General features: G+C 39.2%; 2 protein-coding genes and 3 long non-coding RNA genes across 5 annotated transcripts; 2 read left to right on the forward strand and 3 right to left on the reverse strand.

Moving 5' to 3' along the window:
• The first annotated feature begins 860 nt into the window (after positions 1 to 860).
• On the forward strand, positions 861 to 2,833 carry LOC119075181 (sphingosine-1-phosphate phosphatase 1-like). Its single transcript, XM_037181574.1, has 6 exons — positions 861 to 1,285; positions 1,357 to 1,475; positions 1,630 to 1,766; positions 1,873 to 1,969; positions 2,051 to 2,223; positions 2,398 to 2,833. Exons 1-6 carry the CDS (start codon positions 1,015 to 1,017, stop codon positions 2,813 to 2,815), a joined length of 1,215 nt encoding a protein of 404 aa, XP_037037469.1. The 5' UTR covers positions 861 to 1,014; the 3' UTR covers positions 2,816 to 2,833.
• Positions 2,834 to 6,015: 3,182 nt separating this feature from the next.
• Positions 6,016 to 8,928, reverse strand: LOC119075184. Its single transcript, XR_005087327.1, has 2 exons — positions 6,823 to 8,928; positions 6,016 to 6,762 (listed from the first exon to the last, which is right to left on the reverse strand). It is a non-coding gene; the product is annotated as an uncharacterized LOC119075184 (long non-coding RNA).
• A 468-nt stretch (positions 8,929 to 9,396) lies between these two features.
• On the reverse strand, positions 9,397 to 16,093 carry LOC119075182 (ER degradation-enhancing alpha-mannosidase-like protein 3). Its single transcript, XM_037181575.1, has 15 exons — positions 15,683 to 16,093; positions 15,413 to 15,559; positions 13,386 to 13,538; positions 13,169 to 13,322; positions 12,946 to 13,107; positions 12,599 to 12,875; positions 12,412 to 12,536; positions 12,226 to 12,345; positions 11,646 to 11,868; positions 11,404 to 11,567; positions 11,234 to 11,332; positions 11,060 to 11,158; positions 10,863 to 11,001; positions 10,521 to 10,783; positions 9,397 to 9,825 (listed from the first exon to the last, which is right to left on the reverse strand). Exons 1-15 carry the CDS (start codon positions 15,814 to 15,816, stop codon positions 9,751 to 9,753), a joined length of 2,334 nt encoding a protein of 777 aa, XP_037037470.1. The 5' UTR covers positions 15,817 to 16,093; the 3' UTR covers positions 9,397 to 9,750.
• Positions 16,094 to 19,233: 3,140 nt separating this feature from the next.
• On the forward strand, positions 19,234 to 20,459 carry LOC119075183. Its single transcript, XR_005087326.1, has 2 exons — positions 19,234 to 19,414; positions 20,233 to 20,459. It is a non-coding gene; the product is annotated as an uncharacterized LOC119075183 (long non-coding RNA).
• Positions 20,460 to 22,870: 2,411 nt separating this feature from the next.
• LOC119075185 lies at positions 22,871 to 23,604 on the reverse strand. Its single transcript, XR_005087328.1, has 3 exons — positions 23,506 to 23,604; positions 23,293 to 23,391; positions 22,871 to 23,230 (listed from the first exon to the last, which is right to left on the reverse strand). It is a non-coding gene; the product is annotated as an uncharacterized LOC119075185 (long non-coding RNA).
• Between the last annotated feature and the right edge of the window lie 944 nt (positions 23,605 to 24,548).

The raw sequence follows: 24,548 nt of genomic DNA on the forward strand, positions 1-24,548 counted from the left end.
AAAATTGCATTAGTGAGGTGGAGGTCACAGCCCTCGTCAAAGGTCACCTACGTTACATCGATTCTGAGAAATTTTTCGGAAGTCATTCGGCCGTTTATCATACAATTTTTTGAAATTAATATTTGCCCCGAGAGTACTCGACCTCAGCTTTCCAACGAGCCCATACACGGTCGTGTCCTCGCCACCTTACGGAAATGAAATCCGCAATGAAAGTAAATAGATAGGTATGGCCAAACGTTCAAATTTGTTCTAGCCGGAGCACATACGGATTTGCATGGCGCCACCTCAAACGAACTCATTTCTAGTGCAAATTTCCACTAGAAATGAGTTCGTTTGAGGTGGCGCCATGCAAATCCGTATGTGCTCCGACTTGTATGGACTGGCCATACCTACTTATCTACTTTCATTGGAAATCCGGACTACGAAACCCCATTTTTCGACTTTTGGCCGATTACCACCAGCCAGGTATGGAAGATCAAAAAATCTGAGACTTGTTTTGGGGCCTAGGCACCAAGGCCTAACTAGGCATATATAAAAAAGTCCCGAAAAAAATAGCGCTGATTTCGGTCAGTCGAAATTCAAAAGAATCCCTCTGTGGGAATGTAAACATAAACATAAAATTAACTCGTAACTTTCACTAACGTATCTGAACGGCAGACGTCAGACAACTGTCAGTGTAACATTAAACGAATCGTCAAATCTTCACTGAGTGAAGAAAAAATCGTTCCTGAACGAGCTCCTATATGAGTACGATGGAACCGATGGAACCGATGACCTGTTAACGTCAGCGCCACTAAGAGTAAAAAGTGAGCGTATACATGTCAGAACTTTTTTCTGTATGTTTTTCTGTCATTTCTGCGAATGTGGTGACAGTAAACGTCAAAGTAATACATATCTATATGAAAGTAAACAAAAAAAATATTAATCCTCCGACTGTAAACATTCAGATAAAATGCAGAAGTGAAACTTAGTTTAAATTTATTGGGAATCAGTGAACAGTCCATCGTCCAGACAATGCAATTAATCGATTATTTAAAGAGTCCGGAACTCGTCATTGAATTTCAGACATTTTTTGGCGTGAAATATTTGAAACATTCGGACGATCGTACCGATCACGATTGCAGGCTGCATAAACGGAACGCCAGCGATCATTCGTCGACTGGTTCGTCCGAGACGGATGAGGGTTTCATCGAACCGAAGGAATTCGATAAAGAATCCGTCCAGCCATACGAAATAACAAATAAATTTTGGTATTGGTTGTTTGTCATAGCAACTGAACTGGGAGGTTAGACGATTTTGTCTTGGCTATTTACCGCATGACCGATGAAGATTTGATTTTCTTTTATTTTCGAAAAGATGAAATATTCTACGCAACGATGATACCGTTCTGGCTGTGGAATGTGGATGGCTACGTTGGGCGGCGAGTCGTATTTGTTTGGGCGATAGTGATGTATGTAGGTCAAGGACTGAAAGACGTAAGTGAGAAATATTACAGGTTGCGTGAGTAATGGGCAGATTTAACAGGTTGAGCCGGTCTGTTACTAGCCCATTTAGAACCCTGTGTCGACTCCTATCTCACAATACTCAAGGCCATACGCTCAGTGATTTTCTTATTGTAATTAATTTCAGATAATCCGATGGCCACGTCCTGGTCCGCCAGTCCATCGACTGCAGAAGAAATGGGGTCTTGAATATGGTCTACCGTCGACGCATGCCATGGTCTCGTTCTCAATGCCATTTTCCGTTGTCATCTTCATGCTCGATCGGTACGTATTAACGACAGCCAATTAATTGACTCTTATCGCATCGCATGTGCTATGTCTACTTAACATTCAAAATCGCAATAAAACATCTCTCGATTGTCCGACACAGTTATCAGTTTTCATTCGTGACCGGATTAGTCATATCAACCGTGTGGTGTTCATTGATATGCTTAAGCCGTTTGTATCTGGGTATGCACAGCGTATTGGTTAGTATTGCGATTGTTTTTTGTTCCGCTGATTTTATGGCCCGATAACGAAATGATTACCTTTATCCGGCCCAACAATAGGATATCATTGCTGGGCTTATTTTGACGATTTGTCTGATGATTCCACTGGTGCCGATGGTTGACTACCTCGATCACATCATTCTGTCGAGTCCGTTGTCGCCGTTGTTCGTTTTGGCCATTTCCATTTTACTGATCGTGTACTATCCAAGTCCCGGTAAATGGACGCCGACGAGGTAATTCAATGTTGCATACCTGCTGTGCCTGCAAAGTCCAAATTATTCAGGACTGGCCCGGCCATACTGGGTCGCTCAAAAATTGTAAATTTTTAAAATCAATTTTACGAGCCAGTCCGGCCCTGGAAAAATTAAAAAAATATTTTTGTCAAAAAAAAATTCCACTTTCCACAGAGGCGACACCACGATGACAATCAGCGTAACAGCCGGCATTCAAATCGGAGCCTGGCTAAACTATCAACTGAATCTCTTAGCAGCACCCACCACCGAACCACCGTACGAAATAATTTGGCCAACATATCGAATGCTTGGACTGCTGCTGTTACGCACCACTCTCGGTCTGTGTTCCGTGCTGGCCACAAGGGCAATTGCCAAATCCATTTCGTATGCATTCGTCTGTGCACTGCTCGGTAAGGATAAGAATGAGTTGAGAAATTCGGAGAACACGCTGGAGAACCGTGACAAGACCATTGTCGAGCTGTGCTATAAGTATTTCACGTGCGGCATGATCGGTTTCAATACGGTGTACTTGCTGCCGAATGTGTTCAAGTTGATCGGTATCGGCAGACCCGACTTTTACACGGAAATTTAGATTTCGTTGAGATGAAGATGAGAACAGTTGGTTGGAAATCACTTAGGGACTACACATAAAATCCACTTCAATTGCTAAATACTCACTCCCGTTACAACACTGTTTTAGTATTAATTTATTTGATAAATGCGTGTTTAGTACAGATAAATCACAATAGATGGCGCTGACACGCAACACACCGAACGCATCAATCAGTGCCACCTATTATCATTTCTCTGGTTTAGCTTTAATTATACCACGAACTTTATTATGTTCTATGCTCGTGAAAGGTGCAATCAATTTCTTGTTTTCCTGTTCGCAATCACACCATACCCCGCACAGAAATGGTGTCTCGGTTAATTTTAGTTTTGGCAAGTCTCAATTCATTTTCCAGCGCCCTAAATGAATCAAAATGGCAATTTTTGTACAGAAGGTTTTTGTTTTGTTTTAATTATGAATTTTGAAATGTTTAACAGCACAAACACGAAGCGATCAGCAAAGAAATTAAATCAAATTTTATTTTGTTATGTGTCCATCTACTGATCGATTATTTTTCTTTGAATAAAGCTTCGTCATGTTAAAATGCTTGTGTTTTGTTATGGTGGAGCTGGTGAGACAGAATTTTACACGTCATTTTTGTGACGTCATCATTTCGGACCATCAGTGCCGAACCGGTCCACAAATCTTAAACTTTCTTTCATTTTTTCGCACCAAAATAACGGAGCAACACACAAAAAACACATCACAATCACGAATTATTCATTTTCGAACACCGAAATGATTAATCGTTTGCGTTTGGGACGTAATATTTTCAACACAAAAAATGGCTGTGGTGCTCAAACTTCATTCAATTTATTTTTAAGTGTAAAATTTTCTATGACAGAATACACTGTACAGTTTTACCACCTTAATTTTCCTCGTTTGGTTGCTAGAGAGGGTATTGACCTTATTCAAAGCAGTCGCCCGAAAAAATGGGCCTTTTGGACTTTTCCCCGAATGGCTTTTTTAAGCCACTGCGGGACCTACGAACCCTTTTCTGACTCAACTCCGACTTTACTTTAAGTATCTTTGCCGTCACAAAAGTGGATCTGAACGAGCACGCACAGTTAGGTTTTCCATTCGATTTAAAAGTTACCAAAAATACATATTGTTGACTGTGTCTCTTTGCAAATGTTCGTGAGAATGCAGTATTAAAAGAGAATAAAAGATAGAGAAATGACCAGTTGCTTAACTGGTTTCGATGAGTGATACGTCAAAATTTGTATGTAAAAGTTCAGTTAACTACGAAGAAACCAGTTAATTTAACTGATCTCGATGGGTGAATACTCTTTTTGATAAAATAAACTTAACAAGAATCTCTTTTTGACATTCTCTTTTAACACTAACATTGCATAAAAGCTGATAAAATTCTGTAGTTATTTTGACCGGGGTTATTTTGTCCAGGGTTATTTTGTCCGGGGTTATTTTGTCCGAAAGTTATTTTGTCCGAATGCCAAAAATAAACAATTCAATAAGGCAAGTGCAGAGAGCAAAAGAGATTAAGCAATCCAATCAAACAACACCATTTGCCTTACAGGAAAGCGCTTGAGCCAATCAGAAAAAAAGTTTTTAAAAATCGGTTGAGTAGTTCCAGTAGATATGGGAGTTACACTCTTTACTGATGTTTACCTCGATATGATCAAATGATAGAAAATACCAAAAATCCATATTTTTGACTGTGCTCCTTTGTAACGAAAAAGCTTGCTCAATAGACTGTTGTGATCAGAACGAGAAGTCCGAAGACCAGTTAATTATCATGTCCGGAGCGATAGCGGAGGACTTGACGCAGTCTAACTTCCAATAAAAGAACGAAGAAATTTTTTTGAGACGTGGCTACTATTTCATTTCGTTTATTTCAGTTTCAAGGTGATTACAAATACAAAAACGTCTGCGTAGCTCTAGTGTGACGAAGTCAATTCGAAAGAGCTACGAAACTATGTATAGCCGAACATTTCAGTTTCTGCCCTTTAGACTATATCCCCACAAAACCTATTTTATCATATCCTCGCTTCAAATACGAGCAAAACGAGCTATCACTCGACCTATGTAGGCTTAAAGTTGCCGGAGATACATCGTTTTGAAATTTGTAATTTTCATACAAAATACCGAGATAACAAATACACCAAATTGACTTTTTCCAAACAATCAAAATCTTTCAACTTACTCTGTGATACCAGCAACACAAAGTCATCAAATTAAAATTACTCTGTATGTTTCTATCTATCTGTCTGTCTGCCTATCTATCGACGGTCGATCTCGGAAACCAGTCAGCCAATCTCCATGGAATTTTGCGGGAGCCTCAGGGTGGGCATAAAAATGAAAATGTGATACGCCATTACCCCAGGAAAAACCAGAATTTTGTTTTATTGGCCTCGAAGTGGTTTCTGAGTGTGGTTTTCGAGGGTCGGGAACGCGTTTTAGGCTGTATTGAAACCTACTGAGGCGTGAGACCCATCAAATGAAAGGTATTCGCCACACAAATCAAACAAGAAAATAATTAGAAAAATTGGTGCATGTCCGGTTGAGCTAGAGTGGTCAGAGTGACCAAATTTTGAGCTACTTGAGCGTAGGATGAAAGGACTAATATTTTTTTGGGTTATGAGAGATAGAGAGTTACTTTCTTCGGCAAAGTCTCAGAGTTTTACGAATAGAACAGAGGGGCATCTGTGAAAAATGTCAAAAATTGGAAATGGGTGGGTCAATTAGGGTCTTAGAGCTATTTCTTGAATGGTTGCAGAAATAGTTACTTTCTTCGTCAAATTTTCAATTTTCGTCCAATTTTCGAATTTAGTCAAATTTTCGAATTTCGTCAAATTTTCGAATTTTGTCAAATTTTCGATTTCCGTCAAATTTTCGTCAAGTGGCAAATGTTCAGGAACAGACCTGCAAGAAAATTTATCTGCCACATGCGACGCAGATTTTTTTGGTAAAATTTTTGTTTTTTCCAATCAAATTTTTTTTGGTAAAAATTATTTGACAGATGATGAGATAAAACTAAGCCAGCTTGTTTGAACTAATTGGTTGTAAAATTTAATTTTTGCGTAACGAAGCTGAAAGCTTCAACACTAGCGATATCATTCATTTTAGAAATTGTACTTCAAAGACTGTGTCACACTTTTCTCGAGGAGATTTTTGTTGGGATAACTTGCCTTGCGGGACTTGTATACGACACAAACGCAACGTTTTCTTTAATTAAAAAAGACAATTTTATTTTTAACCGCTTTTTTTACACGTTTTCTCTTAAATTACTATTTACAATGATCTCTTCATTTATTTATCTAATTCAATTTAACAATTTACAGACGGCAACCGTAACATTTTGTTAGTGTTTTGGATGCACGATCTATTACTTCATTTGTGTTTGTGCACGTTTTGCTTGTGTATTTCATATAAGCCGTCTGTAAGAGGTTAAAAGCGGATTTCTTAACAACGAAATTAACAAAAAAAAGTCGTGAAGACTTAACGTTCACCATTCACTCCATTTAGACGTAGCTCAAAAGAATTCAATGCAAGAACAGATATCAATCAACCATGTGTTCCTGTTCTAAATTTGTCACTAGCTCTCGCTCCGTCGATATCATGCGAATAAATTTAAAACTACGTCCCCGAAGTGGGTTCCTAACCGATTATGTTGATGCTTTTAAGTTTACTTGAAACAATTCCAACATTTCTTTGACATTACATCATCGTTACGTTCATCATTATCGGCATTACGATAGATTTCGACCCTAAAATCAAAGCCTCGCCCAACACCATCCGATGCAAACGCTAACTGTACGAAATTATTACTGATAGAGGTAATTACTGCTAGCCCGTTTTGTCCACTAACATCGGTAGCTCGTATGGCACTAATCGGTCCGTCGTCCGTACGAATCATTTCGTCTCTCAATGCTATTCGGTCAGCGTAGCCATTGTGCTTGAAATATTCTCTAAAACATAGAAATTTATGCATTCGATAGGCGAAACGGGATAAAATGCAAAATTTTAACTCGTAAATTAGCCGTGAATCAGCGGTAATGTTGCCGAAATTTAAGGAATTGGTGGCAGTCATGTCACAATCTAACGAAATACTAACCGACAAAAAAATATTTTTTTTTATCTTTAAGGTCGGCGTTGATAACATATCAACCGATGATATAATATTAAATATTGTCGTGAGCACAACACACATCGTACGTTTCGATCAACGAATGTGACGAGAAGTTAAATAATGTTTTCGGGGCGATTGCTTTTCGTTAGTTAGAAGGACATAGTTTTAGGAACTGAACTAAATGTTCAGCAGGACCTACACTGAAAAAATAAAATATCGCAAGTGAGTGTCACGCGACCGTATAAAACAGGTATGGTCTAATCACGTTAAACGCACTCATTTAATAATATTTTGACATAAATTGTAAGTGTGTTGAAGATAAGTCGTCGGTTCATCCATATCTGTTTTATACTTTCAGTCTTACATAGAATAGGAATCGAATTGATGTGTCAAAATGAAGGTATTCGTACCACCAAGAAAAAGAAGAAACTTTAAAATAACACAACATGGCATTCCATTTGACGCCCTAAATGCGCCGTAGAATTAAATTTTAATTGAACGAGTTTGCTCCTTCACAAAATGAGGTCGATTTAATGCTGCGTTAGACTTTCCGTTTCGAATTATCAAAGGTTAGTTGTGCCAGCCAAGGGTGACGGGACAAAACTACACGATCTATCGACTCGGTTATTGTCTTCTGATTGATAATATCGACTTCCAGACAATAATGTAGTCTTCTGGGCGATATTAATGTCTCCAAGTTAATACAATAACATCGTCAATAATGACCTTGGGCAATATTATCATCCCGGGCAGTCATTCTGAGGACGATATTCATAACTGACAATCAAACTACTGATTTTCAAAGATATTGTATTTGCAAAGGCTATAATATTTTTTCGTGGATGATAAAATTGACCAGAAGACAATAAGACATCCTAAAGACGATCGCCCAGACGACGATAATATCGTCCTAAGGATCTACCAGAAGACGATTATATTGCGAATAAGACAATAATATCGACCAGAGGACGATAATATCGACCAGAAGACGATAATATCGACCAGAAGACGATAATATCGCCCAGAAGACGATAATATCGCCTATAAAACGATAATATCGCCCAGAAGACGATAATATCGCTCAGAAGACGCAAATATCGCCTAGAATACGATAATATCGCCCAGAAGACGCAAATATCGCCTAGAAGACGATAATATCGCCCAGAAGACGAAAATATCGCCCAGAAGACGATAAAATCGCCGAGAAGACGTACATGTCGCCGAAAACACGATAGTATCCATCGACTGTAGGATAGGATAGGATAAGATCGGCAGGAAAGCTGATGCTTTACAAACACCTAATCCGCCAAAGTGCCTGTTGTGCATTACCCATATTTTCGATAGATTTTACAATTGTGAATCATATGATTTATCTATTAGAACATAGGTGTCGCCAGTGGTTGACATTTTTAGAATCACGATTGTGACTTACGCATGCGACGTATGAGAACTGTGTTCAGCATTTTTGTTGTTGTTTTCTTAGAGACCTATTACGGTCGATAGAGCTTACTAGTGGTAACTAACACCAGTGACTAATCATTTACGATTAGGAAAAACCCTATGAACTATGTCTGACGCGGGAGTCGAACCCGTGACATATAGAGCGTGAGTCCATCGCTCTACAGATTGAGCTACCTGCGGTCTCGGACTGTAAGACGATAGTATATACCAGAAGACTATGATGTCGCCCAGAAGACGATGATGTCGACCAGAAGAATAATATCGCCCTGAAGACGATAATATCGTCATGAAGACGATGATGTCGCCCAGAAGACGATAATATCGACCAGAAGACGATAATATCGACCAGAAGACGATGATGTCGCCCAGAAGACGATAATAACGTGCTGTGCGATAAAATATTATATTCTGTGCGACATTGTCGTCTTTGGTACGATATTATCATGTGAGTCGATAATGATCGAAAAGTCATGTCTTCCAGCCAAGCTAACCGGTTAACACTCTTCAAATTGTTTTCTCGTTTGACAAATTATTTACTTAAAAGGAAATTGTATCCATATTTAGTTAGTTAGAAACATGAATAACTCCGAAAGTTCATCAAATCAAACAAATTAATTTGAACAATCGACTGAACTAGCATTTAAAGACTGAATGATCGGCAGTGCCCAATCGAAAATGACAATTTCACCATCCTGTGAGGCCAGTAAAATGCTGATTTTATTTCCAATTTGTTTTTATTTATTTTTTCCAAGTGATGTAACCCATGATCACAGTTAACTTCAGTCAGACAGTCAGCATTTCAAAAAAGAAAAAGAAAAATCAAAAAATTTCGAAGATTAGAAACGGACCTAACGGTGCACATGTTGAATTGACGCGAAATGAAAATTAAAAAAAGGAACTCGAGAGAACCACAGCCACTTTTAGATGCTCATCATCACACATTCACGACTTAAAATTTAAATAAAAAAAAATGAAGAAAAAAATGAAGCAAATCAAGGGTGAACTAAATGAATTTCGTCTCTCCTTATAAAACAAGGTCACAATATCACTTTTTTGTCCTCTCTTTCTTCGGAAGATAAAAAATATTTTCTTTTTTTTTCCTTAAAATCAATTCGGTCTAATCAATCAATCAATGCCACTTTGTTTTACTTTTGCTTTTTTTGTTTTGTCTCATTTATATATACACACAACCACCACATCAAGACGACACACTCCTTTCGTTAGACGATTCTTTTTTCTGCCTTTCCGTTAACTCTTCTTTTTCTCTCACTTAAATTTTGACTCTCACAAAAATTGTTTTTTTTTAAATCTTTTCCGGTTTTTGTTTTGGTTAGGATGGGACGCTTTTGTATGCACGGAAACGTTTTCAATTTTCATACACTTTTTGTATTCGCATTTTCTCGATACGCTTTTTCAGCTCAACCATTTGCATTATGTTCACCTGAAACGAAAAGAGAAATTCATGTTGCAGTTTTTAACGTAGCAGGTCACGGTAGAGGGGATGTGGATGCACTTTCCATATTTTTCGAAAAATTATTTTATTAATCAGCTCGGACAAAATTTTTTGATTTTCAACCACACCATTTGGTGCAGCGGAATCCAAGGCACCTATGGCTACAGAGAGAGTATAGTGTAGAACTGATTCAGATTACAATCAGTCGTGGTACAAAAGATTGGTTCGGTGGATGGAATGGAAGTTGGTGGAGATTCGTTAAAGTTGAGAAACTACGATTTTCTGAAGGTTTGAACCCCGAACAATGTTTCAGAATTTTTTTTATTTTCGACCGCACCATTTGGTGCTGCGGAATCCACGGCACCTACGGCTAGTATGATGGAGAACTGATTTGGATTACAATCATTCGTGGTCGCAATTCTGATAGCAATGGTATAAAAGATTGGTTCCATGGTTGCAAGGGAAGTTAGTGGAGACTCGTTAAAGTCAAATGGAGTGAACAAACCAGCGACCAATCGATGACTATATTCAGTTTGAAAGGTACTTCATTAGAAGGCTGGCGCAACTAGCTGGTATTAAATGCTTCGAACAGACATGCTGTACGATGTAACGCATCCCTTTAAGAGCGGCTCACATTTCCATCAGGGTCTGTGTGTTTCTGTCTTTTCCCCTCTTGTACTCACCTCCAAATCGGTGTTATTTTTGATGGCAGCATGAAGTGGTTCGGCGTCTTTTGTAAAAACGAATACAACTGGAATGGTTACATCGCTAACGCCATCGCCAGACATGGCGAACATAGGCGAATCTTGGCTCGTCGAGCCTACAACATTATCGATAACAATGACCGCAACAGCTTTAGCCGCTTGTGCCTTACGCGCCTTATCCACGAATGTACATTCGCCACGTTCCACAATGACAATGCGGCCGTTAACCTCGTTCTGAAGCTCTGAAAGAGGTTTCGTGTGGAAGAGGAAATTCGGTTCTGTTAGTTAACGTGCGCATTAAATACTGTACGGGTCGCATACCTGAACACAATTTTATCGGATTTGCGTAGACGACTTTTTGTCGAATGGAATTTTCGCCCGTCAATTCGGGACTGAAATGACTAGGTCCAGCCATTATCACTTCGATGCTTTCATCGCTACCCGTCGAGAAGAACACAGCCTGAAAGGCGAGACGAGATTTCAATTTTGAACCGATCGAATTATTAAGACAAGTTTACCTGAAGTTCAGTCAATTGGCTAACAGTCTGGGATTTCGATAATTCCAGCATTTCTTGCATGAATAGCAATCCCTTCTCGGCATCCTCCGGTGACTTAGCCTGCAATGAGGTGAAACAAAATAAATTTACTCGGCACGGGGTTGACAGCCATGTGGCATTGGATTCCGAACTTACATTGTAAAAGCTGTGCATTAACTGCACCTTACCGTCGCCTAGTGATACCATTGAGATACCCATATCATAAACCGTTCGTAGATGATCTGCATTACTTGACTGAAACGAGACACAAAAAAAAGTTCATTGCCGTCCGTCCCAGTTCAATCTGTTCACCGTAATTGCATTACTTGAAAGTCAAGAGCTCGAAGGCGCTTCGAATTCGATATGCGCGGACATACTCCTGTGACGAGATCACGTAGCGGGCGTCTAACGGTTTCAGGAAATAATTTGTTCGGACTTGGACACGAACGCATGTAATCCATAGCAACGTGATCATCCTGATCGATGACTTCTGTAAATGGAAATCAATACACTGGTCAGATGCACAGTCTAGTTCGTACACACATAGATGTAACGGATCTCAACTAACCGCTTGTTGCATTGGTCAATTGACCCAACGACAGTGGAAGTAAGTGTGCCTCGGTGGTGAAGATGAAACTGTCCAAATCCAATATCAGTTCGGACGGATCGGCGAATATCAGGAACAGATATTTTATGGTCTCCGACAATACGAACGAGTCCATTCGGTCTTCGTGCTTTCCCGTTCGAACGTCATTCACGGCTGCAAAACCGCAGTCAACTCGTGCATGTTTCTGAACAAAAAAAAAGGTTTTTTTTATACATTCGATGAGCGGTCGTGAGTCAGACGACGTTTTCGATTTGTAGGGCCAGGCCAATACAAACAATATTTGGTGACCCATGCCATAGAAAGATCGCAGGATTGATATCAGGAGTGATCACTGGAGTGATCCCAGGAGGTGATCACTGAAGCGATCCCAGGAGTGATCACCGGAGTGATCACTGAAGTGATAACTGGAGTGATAACTGAAGTGATCGCTGGAGTGATACCAGTAGTGATCACTGTAGTGATCCCAGGAGTGATCAGTAATCACACGGCAACAATCTAAAAAATCTAAAAAAGATCGGAAGAATAATCGCCATCATCTTACCTGCAGTGTTTGCAGGGCTTTTTTCGCCACTTGTAGGTAATAATGATCGCCAGTAGCTTTGTACAGGAAATATGTGGACTCAATGAATTCTGGACGAAGTGGGTGCTGTCCCCAATGAATCTACAACGGAAAATTCAAAAAATTGGTAAAATTGTCCCATGGCATCGCCTGTTCATAGTCATTTACCTGAAAATCGAATGTAAACGCTTCCGGTATGAATGTGTGCATCTGCATGACCTGGTACAACATTTCGTGCGTTTGAACAGCTGGCTTCAAATCGCCAGAAAGGACTTGAAGACCCGGCCAGAATGCTGCAAGAAACATTGTTCTAATTAGACCGTTTCGACCCTTGATGACGACTCGGTTCACATACCCAGCAAGGCATCCATGAAATTTCTAGATTTCGCATGCGGCCGATGCATGTGAACGTCTAGCAACATTGGTCCCTGACTGATGTACTTCATAACAGCCGAATAATGGCGATTGAATCTCGCCAAGTATTTGCCGTCGCCCAGCAACACGTACGACTTCAGGCAATATTCGTAATACGAATCGATGCCAGCGCCAACACCCGAGTCTCGTCGCACCCAATCGCCGTTGTGTACATTCAGAACGGTTCCCATCAAATCGGATCCTCGGTTGCGCAGTTTCTGTGGGAATGGAATGGCAAAATTGAGATCCGTCATTTGGGTCGCTGGAAAGTAAATGCGAAAATCGTACCCAAAGGGCGTCCATACTCGCGTGTGCTTTACGCTCAAAAATGGGCTCGCCACTCAGTCGTGACAAAGCCGCGAACTCTAGCAATATGGTTCCTGCACATGCCGTACACGTTTCTCGCGACTGTCGCAGCTCCTCCACTTTCATTCCATGGCGGAGATTTACCTAAATTTTACCGTTACATCAAAATGTCAGTGGATTGATCGACGCAAAACGATCAACTCACCCTAGCATGTGGGATACCCGTCGACGTATTAAATGCTGGAAGTAAACGATATCCCAAATCTTTGGCCATTTCCAACAGCTCGCCTCGGTACCACGGCATATAATCGGCCTCTTTTTGAATATATTCTGCTAAAATGTGTGCAGAAAGTAGTCCACTGAAATGGAAATTGCGATTGCATCGTCACTGTACGACCCAAAAGAAACACCAACCCGCTTACCCAATCATTCGAATGTTCGTTTCGAACACCGAGACAACGATGTCGCTGTCGAATCGAACATTTTCGATAACCAATTTGACGGCATGCTCAAATTCTTCGAAGTCATTTAGCAGAACTAGCGTGTCTAAGCTGTCTACCAGCGTCATTGAAAAACTGAAATGGAAAATTGCATTTTAACGGAAATGTTAGTGTCGTATTGTCGAATTGTTCGAAGCAATAGGTCAGCTCTCGGTGAGCTTTGTTTACAATGAAAAAGAGCAAATGAAACAAACGGAACTGCTAGACGTAATTGTACACGAAAAAAACGGAAAATGTCAATGTACGTCTGATTCGATCACGATTTACGTGTGAGTCGCAAATACTACATCTCCTACGTAGTATGTCACATCGAAGTCGTGAAATTTTACGTCTAAATCGTACAATAAACGACTGAGTGAACCATTGGTTTTGCACATTGTAGTTGAGTGAGGACAAAACCAATGGTTCACTCAGTCGTTTATTGTACGATGTAGACGTAGAATTTTACGACTTCGATGTACATACTACGTACGAGACGTAGCATTTGCGACCCACACGTAAAACGTGATCGACTCAAACGTACATCGACATTTTGTGTTTTTTCCGTGTACGGTGTTTAAGGGAGATGGCGAAACGACAACCTATTGTCCTGTACCGGGGACAGCTCGGGGATTTTTTTGACAGCGGACCCTGAGTTGGTGTTCCGTCTGGCTCTACTTAAACACTGTATCCTACGATTCCCGCTCAATATTTGCATCAGGAGTGTTTTTCGAACCAACTTGTATGGCGGAGTAGCATTTTTTTCGATTTTTCATATTCTAATCGTCTGACAGTCAACTCTGACAAAAAAAAACCTGTGGAGCGATATCGACTGGCAGTTTCGTAACGAAAGTTTTCTCGATGGCCAGATATTGCACCCTTAAGGGCTTTCCCCTTACTAAGGACTTTCTCCAATTTAAGAACCCGCATCCCAGCAACGAAATTTGAAATTTTTATCGGAGCGTTTCAAACATGACGGATTATCACCTGACTTGTATCTCCTCACACCTTCACTAACCTTCAACGCTCAAAGAACTTAGTGCAAAAGAGATACAAGATTTTGAGAGAGTAAGTCTCTTTTATGCTTTGTAGGTGCATTACCGTTGTTGAGATGGTAAACCATTTGTATTTTGAGAGAATTTTATTCCAACCGTTTTGATTTTATTCCGAACCGGTAAAATAAGATTTTGAATTTACGATATTCTCATACTTTCAAAATGCTTTGTATGCTAGTCGGTTCATTGTATGAAATGCAGTCAGTGACGCATTAAAATCTGAACCGCTCATTTGCAGTGGCCACTATGAGAACATAAATCGAACTTTAAAACCGGTCGATGACATCAACGAATAATACCTCTACGTAATGGAAACAAGAATGATAAAACATATTTCGTAAGTCCGGTTGAGACTGTTGATTGTGGTTTACTGTTACGCAGAAGAATATTTCTGCGACTTTTATATTAGAGCGAAATCTGGTTTCGTCAATTTAGTTGGAATTGTATTTTAAGACACGAACAATGGAATTACCAATAAAAATTTTGTCGAATTGATGTCGTAACTATTACTGACCGCAGTGGCTCAACATGAAATAAATCGACGACAGACAAGAGCATAATTCATCGAAAATGTTTGGAAATTTCCAATGACCGCGAAACGAAACATAAATCGGCGATGTGAAGCAACCAGCCAAATAAATTTTCGAACAAATAAAACTGTTGTCGTTCAAGGTTTTGTTGTTCTTCTTTTTTTTGTTTAATACGTGCAATGCATAAAACGTTATACGCTAAACGAAATGCCCGATAACAAGCCAATTCACCAATTCATTATCACCACGTAACGAAACTGACAATACATTTTGAAACACACATGCGATACGTCATCTGAACAATTTTTTTTGTCTCTCGTCAACTCGTTCCTTTGAATTAATTTATTGAAATTATGAACAGAAAAATGGTAAAGTCTTGACTCACTTTCCTAAAACGTCGTCTAAATCACCACGAGACGGACTTACTCCCCTTATCCTCCCTTTGCAAGACAGGGGCATTAGTTCATCGGCTGGATATGCATTATCCATGTACGCGTTGTATGCATGATAAAACATCTCTCGGGCCTCTTCCCTGTAAATGGGCAAGAAAAAAAAAGAATTTTTATTAGAATTTTTCGTGTACCCTTTCACCACACACTCCATTCAGGGTCGACTGAATGGACAATTTCGTTTTGGAGCTGGTGCTCAAACTCACTTTAATTCATTTCGTTCTTTATTTGACATATTATGGGTAGGCACTGAATCACCCCGCACCAAAAACCATTCCGATGCAATAAAAACACATCCTAGAGTCCAACAAAGACTCTGCCATCGTACTTTTGGATTCATAATACGATGCACTTCACTGTGGAACACGACAAGATTTTTTGTTGTTCCGTTTTTCTCAGAATTTCCAGTTGCCGTTCGTATATTTCGCTTGACACGAAAATATTATGCAAAACTATATTCAAACTATCATCGAATCGGCATTGAGGGACTGATTGGCCAACAAAAATTAAGAAACAAAAGAAAAAACTAATTTTTCTCGCGATAATATTTGCTTTGACATTTGGTAATTTTGCCACCTCCCATACAAAAACACGTCTTTGACGTTTACGCACTCTTCTCTGACTTCTCTGATAAGACGATGCGGATGAAGTTAGCAGCAAGGCATTGTTGTGCGTTCGCGTTGATTTTAGTTCAAAAAAATTGTGGTCAACAATCTGTGATTGGATTGCGAACAGCAAAGATCCCATCAAGGTGTTAATATTTGGAATATTTTTGTAAATTGAGCGACATTTCGAATTCAGCGCACAGTCATTTGATTGGGGCCATAGCTCCTGCAGTGGTAAAACAAATTACGGAATGGAAACACTCATGGACGGATAGGGTTGGAATGTTATTGAACCGATTTATCGTATTGTACTTGAACTGGAATCGGAGCTGTTGTCATCTGTTGAATGAGACTCGCTGTCGATCAAAGGAAACCATACAAGTCCAATTAATGACAGCGCCACCTTAACAGTATTCTTTTGAAAAACGACCTACCGAAATCGTACGCATCTTCCAGCGGATTTTTTTTTAAATGTGCCTAGATAGTTATCTCGATAGTTATTGATCCTTAGAAGACGCCAAATTTTTTTTTTTTAATTCCTCGATGCTTGTGCGGTCAGTGACCTAAAAGATGCACTTTTCTTACAGAGTTTTCTCCTACACGCAACGTCCAGGGTTTTGTGGGGTGTCGTTAGAAAGGTTATTCTCTTACATTCTCTCCCATAGGAGCCAACTGTCATTCACATGTTCCATCTATATCGCCACAGGTTTACCAACTTATCATTTCTGACTGTAGGTGCTGTTGCTGTAGGTGAAACTACGCGACTGCATAGAAACGTTTTATTTTATTATATACGCGGGAACACACCTTTTCCATACAAACAAATTCACCAAAATTGAATTTGTGTGGCGTGGTGAATTTTTTGTATGAAACGTGGTGTGTAGCCCACGTATCTGCATCTGCGTCACCTGCCCAAAGTAGACAGCCTTGATAGATCTGACCGAGGATCTGACTGAATTTTGGTTAACAGAAGTCAATGAATACACAAACCAGGTATGGTCTGTCCATACTGGCCGGAGGAAATATCGATTTCATATAAAGAAACTCACCTCTCAATGCTTTTCATTGAAAGGTGAGTTTGTTTATATGAAATCGCTATTTCCTCCAAGGCTGTAAACTTTGGGGAGGTAACGCAGATACAGATACGCGGGTTACACACCACACTTGATGATAACATGGCGGATTTCATACAAAAATTCACCTACTGTGATGATGATTGTCATCGCCGTGATGATGTGGTGAATTTTGTTTGTATGTAAAATCGTCAGATGTAGTGTGTTCCCGCGTATCTAATAAAATGGCGATCTGCGTGACCTCCCCAAAGTTTACAGCCTTGACATACAAATTTTTACATTAGATCATACCTAGAGTTTAGCAATGAATGTACAAACCAGGTATGATCTGTTCATACAAACCGGAGGACATGGCGATTTCATATAAACAAACTCACCTCTCATGAGAGGTGAGTTTGTTTATATGAAATCAGAAATCGCTATGTCCTCCGCTCCATACAAAGTTTGACATTCGACCATACCTTGTGTTGACGTTCATTGGAGTTTAGTTTCATTGACAGAAGTTCCACAAAAGTTTGTGACATTATTTCTGACGTAAACACCTACTAACCCAATGTTTATATTTAGAAATGGTCTCTCGTAATTTATCAGCATTACTGATATAGTATCTCAGTTGACATGTATGTAATCCAACCTATATAAGCAGTTGCTTATATTGGATTGTAATCGTAAGAGGATCCTATTAATCTGTTGGTAGGTGGCTAGGTGTCATAGTAGATAGATAGAAATAAGCAAAAAAATCGGGTTCAGTGCAAGTTCATTGGAGCACAAGTGAATTCAAAAGAATTTTTGCGTTGCTGGAATACTCAAGGCTTTATAAGGGAGGACAGGACACACAGCTGGATTTTCAGTATTTTAAATAGAAACAGTATATTGTTGTGCGGTTTATGTAGATCGTCAAAAAAATATGAGAAATATAGGAAAATGTGGAAAAAGTCAAGACACGGGAAAATGTTTTCCCAAAAATAGTCTCTGGTAAAAATAGTCCCAGCGATTCTTTTGAATTTCGACTGACCGAAATCGGCGCTATTTTTTGCGGGACTTTTTTATTTATACCTAATTAGGCCTTGGTGCCCAGGCCCCAAAGCCAGTCTACGATATTTTTGATTTTCCATACCAGGCTGGTTGTAAGTGGTCAAAAGTCGAAAAATGGGGTTTCGTAGTCCGGATTTCATTTCCGTAAGGTGGGGAGGACACGGGCGTGTATGGGTTCCTTGCAAAGCCGAGGTCGAGTACTGCCGAGGCAAATAATACCTTCAAAAAATTTGATGATAAACAGCCGAAAATATGACCTCCGGAAAACTTTTCAGAATTGATGGAACCTCGGTGAACTTTGACGAGGGCTGTGATATCACTAATACATTTATTTGATTCAATTATTATTTATTATGAATGTGGAGGACCTCAGCTTTACAGCGATACCCATATGTAGTAGTTTGGCGGGGTGGAACACACAGTACTGCACTGCGAGATCACTTTGTTTATGTTTTCGAAAAAGGTATGGCGAAATGATGTTTAGGTTTGTGTTGAACAAAGTACTTCATTCCCTACGCTCTAAAGTATTACATTTACCAAAACACACCTCAATGCTGCCAAGGTAAAGTAGGTTCACAAGAAAATGAAGCGCTGACGCTGACATTGACAATTTTATGAATGTACTTGAAATGTAATAAAGTTGTATTACCTATGAGCTTTCCAAACCAAGGTTCTGAAAGAAGGCGATTGAAATGAAATTTGTTAAGCGCACTTCTTCCATATTGTGTGAAAAGTCAACTTGACAACAATTTTTCTTTGTTAAGTTGAAATCGTCATATAAAGTTTCTTAAACCTAGTTGGCGCAAATTTTGATTTCACCGCCTTCGTGATCAACTCGAAAGTGTCTAAGCCTGTTCTTTCAGAACCTTGTTCCAAACAGCATTTCCCTATAGTCATAGTCCACAAACGTTTATGCACGTGCGAGCCTTTCAATACTACCTAGGCCAAAAGAAGTTGTTCTAAGATCTTAGATAACTTAGATAAATTGTACTTGTTGACCGAAAAGAATATTCGGATTGCATTATCAGTGGCACCAGAGCTGTCTATTGAAATTATAATCTTATATTTGGCTGATTAGAAAAGCTAACAAAAGTATCGTTGCAGTGATATAGATTGTTGTTCACACCTACCTCGCTTCAGTCTCCAACGATACACTTTGTACTGAACACAAGTTTTTTTTTGTGAATTTTATTGTTTCCGAATACCTAAATTATGGCTGATAAAGGTAAATTTGATTTTTAACTAGACAAAGTCCGGCAAATAACAATTCTACTATATAGTCCAATTATTATGATATATGATTCGACCGGATTCTGAAATGATTCAATACCTAAAATCGGTAGAAAATTGTGGTTTCGGAATCGATGAGATCTTGGAGTATTCCCAAAAAGTTGTCCTAAAATACCCGCTAACTTTGATAGTCATTTCACTGGCAATTTCTTATTAAATTTAGACAAATTAGCTAGCTGGTCGAGATCTGACATATCAGAGGAACAGGAGCTTTATGTCTGGGAAGTTTCACTCATTTTTTTCTTAGAAACACATGAGAGTTAATGAACCATTTGATCGATTTCCATCATTTTGTCTGAAGAAATGGTAAGAGTAAGACGCCTTTTAGAGATCTAATACTTTGTGAGTGTATAGGAGCAGACGAGCAATTTGATGAATTTAATCAGATTTTAGAAACCTGGTTTTGAGGGAAGTGGAAGGTCTCCAGTCGAGTGTTCCACTCGAGAATACGTTCTTGACATAAGCAATTCCTTCAGATTTTTTTGACTATCTTCTGCATTTGGAGCAAGTTTGAGGCAGGAGATGGTAAGTTTTTCAAGTTCCATTACTTATTAGGGTCCACCTCGCTTCCATTTCCGTAACTCACTTCCACACGTTTTTTTTTGACTAACTAGGATTTAGACAAAGTTTTCGCATTTGTCAACGAAAAATGGTCAGGGAAATGACTATCAAAGTTAACGGGAAACCAACAAAAAAGTTGTTCTACCGGTTTCTGGTAATAGCCCGATCTTCATATGTTCCTTGTCTTTTCAGGATGTTGTTCTGGAGGAGAAAGCGCCGAGAAAGGTAGCACTGAAAAATGCTGCAATCCTCAGAAAGCTTGCTGTGAAGGGTGTAACTGCTCGTGTTGTCAAAATAAGCAGAGGGATGAGCCAGGAAATTGCACTTGTGAAGCAGCCAATTGTAAATGTTGTGGGGGTTGCAAATGCAGTCACAAATCCGCTGAATAAATTGCCAGTTTGAGTTCTATGAAAATGTTATTGTCGTTTTCCATAATAAAAATTTTAGTTGCGAAATTGTTGAATTCAGTAGTCTATTGTTGGGCTGCACTGTAGATGGCGTCAATTTTCTATGTAAAAACAAAGTCACGAATTGTCATCTCATTTTTATCTCTCATTTTTCTCCATATTTTTGACGTATCAATTTTGCCAACGTAACTGTAGCTCCACATAGCAATTTTGATGATTGAAATGAATCAATCGAGCAAATTGCGTAGCTTTTGCAAGTTTGATATTTCAAAACAATTCGAAAATGCCTTAAATAACGCACTACAACCATGAGTAGTACTCTATAGGTATAGAGTACTGAAAGTGGACAACGTTTGAACAAATTTTGCAAAATAGTACTCTATTTAGCAGCTGTCATCAACTTTTGCTAGAAGTGCGTTGCCTGAAAACAAAAGATTGTTATGTCAAACTCGCGTTGATATCATACCCGCACGTTAGTAAGCGGGTGTAACGCAAGTCCACTACCAAACAAATAAAAAAAATTGGGCACGGCGGAGCATATTTACAACACCTTTTTGACTTCTCCCCCTTGGCCCTCAAACTAGGACATCTGGAATCCATACGAGTTCAACGAGCTTCAACGACACGTTACTGCAGCTTCGAACTTCGAAATATTGATGTTTGTATGAAAACTCGAATTTTCAGATAATGCAAATTGCCTACGTTAGTTAGTTAGTTCCTATGGAAAAGTGGATCCAGCAACTCCTAAATTCTCCTGAAATTTCGGTTGTAGGCTAATAATGGCCCAAAAATAAGTTTGAGGGATTTTTTTGAAAGTGGACCAGGCTCCGTCGGAGCTATTTTTTCGCGGCGGTTTGTTCATATGCCCAGATAGCCCTTGGCCCCAATAGTCCAAAGCCGCTGTCGTTTAATTTTCATATTTGCGTCTTGGCTGGTGGTGAAGATGCACATGCATACAATAGCAGTGGTGTGATTAACTGTCAACGATGCTCCGAGGTAAATCCAAGGTAAATATAGTGAGGAGGTAATGCCATTCAGACGCGCGGTCTAGCACATAAGTTCGATGCCAATGACATCTTTTTTTAAAATGGTTGACTACGATTTACTAGTATTTCACAAAAATATTTTCAGTTGTGAGATACAGATGGCCCGACTTTCTATTCCATTTTTTGCTTTCAACGAAGGAATGAGATGGAGTTTCAATCGAACTTTCGTGCCACCGCACATCTGATTCGGTTATATTTGGCATTACCTCTTCACTATATGTACCTTGGGTAAATCGGTCCAATTTGCTCTGAACTATGTTTGCACGTGGTACATCGGGCGAATTTGTATTGATTTCGGAATATCGATTAAGCAGTCGTACGACTGAGGCGATACATTGTCTAGCTGTCGTTCTACTCAGTGATTATGCCACTATTTTGATACTCCGTTGTCTTGTGTTACCCGCCGAGTCAACTCTCAGCTCGGTTCATGGACCGGAGATTTTTGCCTTGGATGTGGCTTGTCAGTTGTCAAAGCGGGACTATTCCAATGAGCGAAAACCTTCGGGCTATAGGGCGGCCTAGGGCGACGAGTAGATAAGTAATGACAGGCCGCAGAGAATGAATGACACGTGGCTCTGTAGCAGGCAGGAAAGTCTTTTGTTTTGTAAATTATAAAGCGAGTAGACCTGGATTGAATTCAATATCCGCCGGATATTATACGACTGCTAGCGATGAGGTCGGAAACCCACAGGAAAGTCGTATGCTTCTAATTCTGGCGAGTAAAGATAATCAATTTTATAAAAGTCAATTCCCTCAAATAGGCCTTGTGTGTATAGGTTAGGTGGAGGAGAGGTCCTAAAAAGGGCTTCAAGATTTTAATTATGACTGGGTAGTACAAAGGGTCCGTACGTGACCTGTGTGCATCGATCAGAAATGATCAGCTCAAACTGACGAAATCTAAACTGATATCGCTGAGGGTGACGCATTGTGCACCGTACGCAAAAGTTTTATCAACAAAATATTGACTCAAAAAATTTGTGAAAGAAAATTTTACAAAAAGAAATTTGCGTCACAAGTGGCAGATGTTGAGGAACATGTTATTAGGAAAATAGTTAAAAAATGGACTGAAAGAATTTCAACGGAAGAAAACCGAATCATCTGCCACATGTGACGCAAATTTCTTGTAGTAAAATATTCTTTCACAAATTTCTTTGTTGATAAAACTTTTGCGTACGGCGCACAATGTTAAGTTTGTAAACGCTATTCAGAAATTCGATACGTACGTCGCCGTGCAAAGCTACGATTCCTTTGCCTTTACACGTCGACGTACGCGAAAATTTTCAACAAAAAGTTTACATCGACAGTGTTTACATGAGTTACTATATTGAAAAGATGCGTTGGGAGATTGAAGTTAAACGAAAAATCCAATCGTCCCAAGAAGTATTAACTTTATTCAAATATCTAAAAATATAGTTACTGTGAATTCGAGCAATATTTATGTACTTAAGACGACTGAAGCTGAAAGAACATGTCTCATTATAGCTTTTGTTTAATCAATTCTAGCCGCAATAGTTTTGGTAATTATAGAAATTAGACCAGCACCGCCGGCAGCTGCAGCAGTGATTGGGTTCGGAACAGCTACAGTTATCAGTCCTTGTGTCGCTGCAAAAATTGCAGTACCATCACCTATTGCATCAAGATTTGTTTTCGCCTGGCTTGCAGCAGGACTTCTTTTATCTCTATTTTTGTCCTCCATATCATTCCAAAATCCATCAGAATTCGCAATCAAAGATGAACCTATACCATTTGGTTATTCATTAACGTCTACAGGATTATCTGGAGTTTTACGTAGTTCTTACTTATTGCTTTTGCTTCAGTTTTTATCAGTGCGAGACAGGCAAAACATAAAACAAGCAAAACGATTGACTTCATTATGTGCGGTGTCACTTCCGAACGATCTGAAAATATCAAGTTAAATTCCATGATCCCTTCACATTTCATAATCGATTTTCACAAATTTTATTTCCAACAGAAAATTGTGTGGTCTAGTGACAAACCGAAGATTCTTTTACCTCGATCAGAACTGAATAAAGATGATCTTCTTAGGTAGTCACTGTATATTGAACTAAAGCACACTGCTTTATAGTTTAAAGGCACTGAGTTAATGAATATCCAAGACTGAACTACTGAATTACTAAAACTGAAACGCAACGATTTAAATACTAATTCGAGCATAAAAATATTGCCGCTTGTTTACAAGAGAGGTGAAAGGTCAAGCAATCTTCTGGGAATGTTCTTTTACTACAACGCACACCAAGCATAAGTGGTACTCTAAATAGGGTACTGAAACTGGACCGTGGACCATACAAAGTTTTACACTGTAAAAAGAGTGGGGAGAAAACTTCATACAAAATTGTACCCTATTGGGCAGCGTCCTCCACGATCGCATTTGCTTGGAGTGCGTTGATTATTCCAACAATTTTAAATCGACTTATCAATATCAGACAATTCATAAAATAAAAATTTTCCCATTTTTTTTTTGCACCATGTCTGATGTTGTTTGTTAAAATGGGTTTTTCCGAAAATTACGTACACAAAGTCATGAATCCTTCGTCATGAATATTTATTGGACTGTGTATCGAATACATTGTATTTACGGTGGATATTTTTCAAAATGTTGCATGATCATCCCTGGATCATCGGAAAGTAGTCACAATTGCGTACAAATCCAATGTCAATTCAAAAGTGATTCTACAACAATTCGCAAGGTTCATAATATATATATATAAGTTCGCAGGTACGTCAGAGAGACATAAACACACCCACAATTTAAGTCAAAATAATATGAAAATGAGTGCGTTGACTAAATCGTTATGTCCTCCGGGCGGACGATAGGTCATACTTGTTTCAACGCAATATACTAAAATGCACGCAGACGATGTAACTCAGAAAATATGGCAGATAGAAAGTTCGTTTAAAAGACAAATTTATAGAGTTTCAAATTTCAGTCGACACGTGTTTCAGTGTTTTCAACAAAAATCTACCATTTGGGAGCTATGATCGTTTTAAGTGCGAGCTATGTCAGCAATAACTCGGAAAATACGGCAGATGGAAA

This window comes from Bradysia coprophila, unplaced genomic scaffold, assembly GCF_014529535.1.
Source record: "Bradysia coprophila strain Holo2 unplaced genomic scaffold, BU_Bcop_v1 contig_193, whole genome shotgun sequence".
NCBI lineage: Eukaryota > Metazoa > Arthropoda > Insecta > Diptera > Sciaridae > Bradysia > Bradysia coprophila.